Source organism: Physella acuta, unplaced genomic scaffold (assembly GCF_028476545.2).
Source record: "Physella acuta isolate Inbredline_101_S28 unplaced genomic scaffold, ASM2847654v3 ptg000393l, whole genome shotgun sequence".
Classification (NCBI taxonomy): Eukaryota; Metazoa; Mollusca; class Gastropoda; family Physidae; genus Physella; species Physella acuta.
The window spans coordinates 139259-147626 of NW_026731912.1; the positions used below are offsets into that span (position 1 = coordinate 139259).

The following is an 8368-nucleotide window of genomic DNA, read 5'->3' on the forward strand; positions in this document are numbered from 1 at the left end:
AGACATAAGACATCACGTTATTTTTAGATATTTTTTTTTCTCTTTTTCTATATATTTTATATTATTATTTTTATTATTATTGATTTTAATACTTGTATTTTCAAACAAAAACATCAACATATGCATGTGTGTTTGCGTTAGTGTGTTACCTAATTCAAATATTTACAAAAATTCTCATTACAATAACAAAAGGGTGAACAATGATTAGTCAATCAAAGCATTCAAACGGAAGGTAATTAAAATAAAGAAATAGAGAAATGTCTTGACTTCTTTAATAATCAGTGACGTGTCAAATATTTCTATTGTTTAATAATTACAAATGCAATTTACCTAACAGGTTTTCATTTAAATAAGAGTCAAATTATAATTCCAAATTCTGATACTAAAAAAGGTTTAAGGTAAAAGCAAAATTTAAATTATATTTTGCATATTCAATGCAAAAGTAAAAGATAATTACCATTATAATTGCTTTAGTATTAATTTTTGTCTTATTTTTTTATATGAGAGTGAATTTATCTCCCTTGATTAAGTGGAACTTGTGTACAAATAGGGTTCAAAATTTAAACAAATCAAAAATCTTTTAAGTGTGCCCAAGACACATGGGGCCGCCACAGGAAGCTCCCTCCACTTTTGTCGGTCTCCGGCAATTTTTCTGGCAGTCCCCCATGACAGTCCTGCCTCTGCCAGCTGCTTCCCCGCCGTGCGCCTCCACGTCTCCCTTGCCCCTCCCTGCTTTTCTTTCCTCCTTGAAGCGTCTTTAACCCCGTAGCTTGTTCGCCGAGAACAGCGCCGTTCTCAAGGCTCGCCTCGCCCACGCCTTGATGTCCGCCAACCTTCGCACAGCGGCCCTCGGGTCTTGGTGTGAGTCGGCCTCGAACACGGACCGGATGAAACTGCTGTGGGCGCTGAGGTCGTTGGCAAGCTTGAGGCAGCGTTGTTTCTCCACGGCGTGCGGGACGTCCACGAGCAGCACGAAGGAGAACTCGGCGATGTGCTGCAGGGAACGCATCAGGCTCTGGCACGACTGGAGGAAGGGAGTCACGTGAGGGGTCAAGGACGACGAGGACAGGTCGACCTGGTTCGGGTCCACTTCACACAGCTCGAGAATCTGATGAAAATATATTTGTTTTTAAATAAAGAAAATTATTTGCATTTAAGTGTTGCGACGTAAAAACTATTGTGTAGGTACTGTTGGATTAACCATACCACAAGCTATCATATCAATAGCATAAACCTAGATGTAAACCTAACTTTAAACTTCTCAAGTGGTAAGTTTACACCAACAGTTTAAAGAACTTTAAAATTTATTCATCATTTGCTTCCGATCGTACCCAAGATGGGGCAGACGAAGCAGAGTTCATTTGTTCAGAAACCTCGGCATATGAAGGGATATTGTGGTCAGCACTATGCCCACCCGCCTTTGTTTTCCCTAACGTGAGTTAGATACCCATCAGATGTGGCTTGAACCCGGATTCAAAATTATGACGTTTGGCGTAGCAATCTAGCTCTCTACCGCTAGGCCACGCCGTCCCATTTAGTGTTTATACAAGCATTACATTTTTCTTATTTATGTTTCTTTAACTTGCACAAATATTGTTTTAAACTCCCACATCATTTCCATTTCAAATGGTGTTTGTGCTTTAATTGTGTTTTCTTTGATAATTTAATATAAATTTACTGTTTCTGTTAATTTCATAAATTTCTCAGCCTTGTTAAAATGATTACAAACGTCTAAAAGACTTAACTGACAACAGCTAGATGTTAAATATAAACTCAGTATTTTACCTCTCTTTTCAGTTGGTCGTTCTGCAGCCTTGTTAAAATTATTACAAACGTCTAAAAGGCTTAACTGACAACAGCTAGATGTTAAATATAAACTCAGTATTTTACCTCTCTTTTCAGTTGTTCGTTATGCAGAACGTAACGCTCCAGTTGATTGCACAACCTCCTGATCTCCTGTTTGTAGCTGACTTTCGATTTCTCGTTTTGCTCCTGCGCGCGCTGGATCAACTTTTTCCTTTGGCGTAGTTTGGCTTTACTCGAGCGAGTGGCTCGGTCATTCACCTCTGCCTTGCTGCCACTGCCTGAAACTTTGGCGAGGTCTGAAGTTGTTTTCTGAGCGCTGATGTGTTTAATGATCAGCTTCTGGGTTGACTCTCTGAGTATGGACGCGTCTGGTTTACAGTTGTCTAACCGATGCATGCTCCACGGTTGCATGCACTCCCAGCAGAAGTTGAACCCGCACGTGCAAGACATGTGACAGCACCCGCCATTTTTTTCTATAAATTTGTCACATGCTGGGCAAATCCGACCTTCAATCTCGATGAATAAATCGTCCTCGTTTTCAGCTTTGGTGGATTCACTTGCATTTTCTTTAATTTTTTGAATCGTCTGCTTGTACTCGGCTGCTTGTTTACAGCTAGCAGGCCAGTGGGCGTCTGACAGACAGACGAAACACACCCTGTACCCACAAGTACAGACCACATCCATCGGGGTTAGATCAACACCATCTCGACCCTCGACTTGAATAACACAGCCACATTGTGGGTTCGGGCACCATTTCGCCTGGTTTGATTTTCCTAAATTTATCTAAAAAATACGTCTCTGTAACGTCATCACTTCCGTCACGTGCAAGAACGACAACAGCGTCACGCTTGAGACCTCCGCGTCACATAAATATCCCGGACACACCATCTTGACAGCCCCGACCTTCATCCTCCCCCTCAGGTGTTTCCTCCAACAGTCGTCACAGAAAATATGAGAACAGGCATCAAGTTTGGTAAAACTGGACGCGCTTTCATGAACTGGGTTTACATTCGTGTAACAAATATCGCAAAATAAACCTTCTTCGGAGAATTCAGCAATATTGAACAGCCTGTAAGAGAAATTATTGTCTTGCTTTTTATCTAATAAAATATTAGAATGGACTTTTTCCTCTGTACTAAACGATGAGACGTTGAGATTCATGATCAAGTTCATAACTTCAACTTGGGATGTAGTCTTAACCTTTGTCATTTTGATATCAAGAATGTCTTCGTTTTTCATGTCCAGTAGAACGCTGACGATATACCCCATTACTGTCTCCACCGTCTGTTTCTGGAATGGGATGGCTTTGAGAATTCTACAAGAGTCGGTACAGAGAAGGGAATTGAACTGCACTTTAAAGATGTCGTGATCATCATCATACACGCCGTCATATGTAAACATGACGTACGATGTAAACTCCTTGCTGGACCAATACGTGCGTGAGTCTGTCAGGATATTAAGGATATCATTGGACACGTCTAGGATGAATCTCCTGGGTTGGCACTCAGCTTCGTGGTACGCTGACCCAAACTTGGCTCTCAGTTCCTCGACAGAGACCTCGCTAGCCGACATAAAGACTCGTGCATTGTGAAACTTAATCTCGTTTCCAGTCATCTCTGGTACTTTTCTCCTCAGTTTAGGAGCTCTGGGTTTGTTGCTGCGGTACCGGAACTGCTTTGGTTTTCTTTCCGAGGTGAAGATGACTCGACCTTTAGTATTAAACTTTGAACCGTCTTCAAAATTTGATTTGTTTTTGCTTTTTGTGGGTTTCTTTTTAGAGCATAGGCGGCTTGCTAGCTCAGCTTCTGTTATTAAATTCGCAAATAGATTTCCAGAAAAATTGTAGCTATCATTTAGTTCAACTTTACTATTATTGTCAAATACTTCTTTGTCCTCAAAGCGTTGTCCTGAGTTTACATACATTTGCTCTTCATATAATTCATTCTCTTCATCCAAATCGTCCAAATTTTCATCATTTTCTAGCCACATAGCAGCGACATCATCCTCTATCTCTTGCCAATCATCTCTCATCATCCAAGAACCGTAACTTTTAACTGTCCTTTTTCTCTTTTTCTGCTTGGTCACACCCACTTTTGTCCCGTCCTCGTTGACCTCCGCTTTGACATCGGTGTACTTGGGGTTAAAGGCCAAAGAGCAACTTTTCGGACAAGGGTAGAACACCTCCAAACGATACTCAGGCGTGGTGCTGCTCAGTGGCTTCGCAAGTCCAGAGTTATCTTTCCCTGAACGAGTGAACAACTCCAAAGTTTTAATTGTTGTTTCATCTCTCTTGCTTCGTTCCGCTTTAGTCTTTCTTTTTAATACCGCGGCCTTTTCGCGTTTTAATTTCCGGTTTGATTTTTCTACATCGATAGAATCGGCATTGAAACAAAAATACCGATCTTGTTTACTCGATTTTTGGTTAAACCGACTCCGATTACACGAGAATCGTACGCAGTTCGCCCTCCTTTGTAGTTTGTGACGTTCGATCACCGACACTTTCGTGTCGTCTGTTTCAAATTTCCCGCCAATAATCATACTGTTTACTTCCGCAGGCAGGCGCCATCTTTGTTTTTTATTGAGGGACAGTATCACGTTGGTGGAGCCGAGTGTTTCGGCTATTAGGTCATCCTCAGAGTTGTCTTCTACTAGCTGGTTGATCCCGCGGGTGGGGAGGTTGGTGCGGCCTAGTAGACACGACTGGCGAGCGTATCTGGGGAGTCAAGACAAAAACACATCAGTACAGGGAACAGTTGGTCACGGGTTCGAATATTAGCTAGACCTTTTGATTGTTTTATGTTATACTGTCTATCAGAGGCGTAGCGAGGGGGGTGGCGGTGGGTGCGGACAGCACCGGGTGACACCATTTAGGGGGGGGGGGGGGGTGACACCAAGGCAAAAAATAGTAAAATATACAGAGAAAAATTTGAGGGGGGGGGGTGAAAATCGAAAGTTCGAGGGGGGGGGTGCAAATCGAAAATTGAAAGTTTGTCCCCGGGAAGAGTCGCTACGTCTCTAGGGGGTGACACCATTAAGTGTCGCACCGGGTGACACCCGACCTCGCTACGCCACTGCTGTCTGTCATTATTTCTGACCCACGATAGGATCAGGAAGAAAATACTAGGGTCAATAAAGATATACATAGACAATTTTACTTGTTATCTGAGGCTAAATATAGTTCATCAAATACATTTTACTTGCTGTGTGAGATACAAAATAGGGTGACCATTTGATAAAATTCCCTTGCAAAAAATGTTCTTAATATGAAATTTTTAAAATTATTTTTAGGGTCATTAGACAGTTAAGTCGTAATAACCACAGACAAAGAGTTAACATTAGGGACATAGTCAATAAATCATGTTTTTGAGTAAGGGGCGTACTCAGCCGCTTGTATTAGTGGCGTAATCAGGTTTTGGTGTTAAGCCGAAATCACGGTTTTGTATCAGTGAGAGCTAAGGGTCTACAAAGCGCCAATATTTGACGGTTGTTGAATAATTAAGCTGGGCTTGTTTTAATAGTGTAGTAGAATAAATCAATATCTAATAGAGTCCCACGCTGTATTCAACAACTTAAGCGTCTGCAAAGCACCAACCGCTTGAGCTGTGGGAAAGGGGGGGGGAGTTCACATTTGGCATTCCTATCAATAAGTACCTAATTAATTGGTGCTTTAGTGGGAATATCTGATTTTTTTTATTAGACTTGCGTTTTAAAAAACAACATGCTATTTCCTATATGAGACCTAGATGTAGGCTTTCACATCAAACTTTATTATAGCTAGGAAGCTAAAGGCCTTATAAATGTCTTTCTTCAAGACATCTCTTCCCACCCCACCCCCTCCCCGAAGAAAGTTTACCCCCCCCCCCCCCCGAACGAAATGGAAGTTATCTAGACATGTTTAGACGCCCCCCCCCCCCCTTGAGAAAAAAGTCTGTGGGGAAAAAAAACACTGCTTATAACATAAGTAACAGTATCTTAATGAGCTAGCTGAAACAGCTTTTTAAAAAATCGAGTCAACAAAAAAGTGACGTGTACCCACACGACAAAGTACTGAGAACCGCTGCGATATTTTAATAGTAAAACTCCCTACCTTTTTGCCTGATAGGTGTTGACCCGGCGTAGGGTGTTTCCTGACCTGACACCGCCTTTTCTAACTTTAAACACCATTTTCTTTTCCTGTTCTGTTTTTCAATCAACAAGTCTAGGGATGCTCTCTGTAGGTATGTTAGGCTTGTGTAGGTACCAACTTCAGTGATCAAGTTACCCTTATATACACCCTGTGGTGCAATCGTGTTTCGTGACGCAATGAGATAAATATAGATATTCATCACGAACCGTAACCCAGTTTTTATATTTGTATTCGTTATCGATTATGTTGCAAACTAATTCCTAATTTTTTGCTAAACAGAGGTTTTTATCGATATAATTTATGAATATAAGATATAGAATCTAATTAAGATATGAACAACAAAGGCATGACTATCATAATTTATTACTTGTTTAATGAAGAAGATAAATAATGAACGCGGATTTCTGATACTGACTTTTAGAGATAGCAATTATTTTCGCAGGATCACAAAACAGTTAAAGCACCGTTTATTTCTTAGTTTTATTTTAGATTTTAATACAATCCTTAGGCAGTGCCGTTAGTATAACTGTTTCAAATTTTCTAACCTAAAAATTATATCAAGACTCTTTGAAAAATAATTTGAATTTTAAAATATGCTTTTTAAAAAAAATCTCTTTTCGATTCGTCTGTAAATATCTTTTAAACATTAAAAAATGTTAATTGTACAATAGGTTTAAAAATTTTCTACAAATAAATTTTATGTAATTTTTACTGTGGGTTATTTTTTTTTTCCTTTTATCTCAAATAGATTTAAAAGTCGACGTAAAGATCAAGAGTTTGAACTTAAATTATATTTAATTTTAGGCGAAGGTGTGATGTTATGCCTCATTTAAAAAATTGCCTCAAAAAAACTGAAGTGAAATTAACTTCCAGATGGCCGACATCAATTATCTCAACATTAGTGCCGTCAATATTTTGTTTAAAGTCAAACAACTCGTTATCCCTTGAACAACAACAAACTCTAGTCATTATTCCTTTCAAAGTCAGCGTTAAGCAACTGTTAGCATATTATGACCCCACTCTAAGTGTGGGCCTGTACATTAACCTGACATCGATGGACAAAGGGCAAGCGTGTTTTGGCACAATTCAAGATCTGGTTTCACTGTCATGTGTGTCATGACATAGGTTTAGGGTTAAGATTGTAAATGACCTTAGGCTAAACACTGGCTTTTACATGACTGGGGCATCTATATCACGGTCATAGGTTTAGGGTTAAGTCTGCTAGACCTTAAGCCTAACACTGGCTATTACATGACTGGGGCATCTATATCACGGTCATAGGTTTAGGGTTAAGTCTGCTAGACCTTAAGCCTAACACTGGCTATTACATGACTGTGGCATCTATAACACAGACAAAGGTTTAGGGTTAAGGCTGCTAGACCTTAGGCTAAACACTGGCTATTACATGACTGTGATATCTATAACACGGATAAAGGTTTAGGGTTAAGTCTGCTAGACCTTAGGCTAAACACTGGCTATTACATGACTGTGGCATCTATAACACGGTCAAAGGTTTAGGGTTAAGTCTGCTAGACCTTAGGCTAAACACTGACTATGACAACTGTGGCATCTATATCATGGACATAGGTTTAGATTTAAGTCTGCTAGACCTTAACCTAAACATTTTCTGTGTGAGTGGCATCGATGGACATTGAGTGTGTTGTGAAAGGGGAAACGGGAAAGCCCGGAGGTCCTATTATTAACATCCTGTATTTGAAGATGGGGGTAGGCGTACGTCGGTCTGTTTTAATTGAGTTTTGTTTTGTTTGTGTCGCATTTGAAACTGTCCAGGACAATTTGATTTGAGTGGTGTTGACACATTTGTTTTGAATCCCTGTTAATAGAACTGCTGGAAACTGTGTTAACTTATCTATAGATCTATAAAGTAATATTGATCTTTTTTCATGAAGGAATAAGCAATTATAATACATTTGTAATATGTTGTAAGGCTCTTCGTAGAACGATATTTATTCGAATTTTTTAAAAGCATTTAATAAAGCATTTAATATAATGTAGTAGGATAAAAATCAAATATATTTATCGTCTATTCTCACATATGAGAACAATATTTTTAAGAAGTATACAGCAAGTATACAGAAGTCTTTGGCAAGAACATTGCAGTTTGTTTTTTGTTGATAGCGGCGTTACACGAAGGAAACAAAACTGTTTTGTTTCATCTCAGACATTTAACTTTTTTTCACGTTCTTTCTCAAAAGGGTGAGTTTGGTTCAATAAATCGTTACTTCTCACACATGAGTAAACCCTTCATGCACCCCAATCAACCGGTCTGTCTATTCTTGTGATATATTCAAATAAAATTAACGTTCAGTTTTTAATAAATCTTTTGAAATTCTTTTTATGGACTAGAATGTGTCAAGCTTGTCCAAAATATTGGTTTATCGAATATACCGTGGTATAAAAAAACTTATATTTTAC

General features: G+C 39.4%; 1 protein-coding gene across 1 annotated transcript; it reads right to left on the reverse strand.

The window, feature by feature from the left end:
- Nucleotides 1-263: 263 nt before the first annotated feature.
- Nucleotides 264-6038, reverse strand: LOC131942177 (uncharacterized). The gene is given in 4 exon segments (XM_059301905.1): nt 264-1108; nt 1786-1806; nt 1891-4519; nt 5894-6038. Coding segments are annotated over 4 exon segments (3078 nt in total). The 5' UTR covers nt 5971-6038; the 3' UTR covers nt 264-757.
- Nucleotides 6039-8368: the final 2330 nt, after the last annotated feature.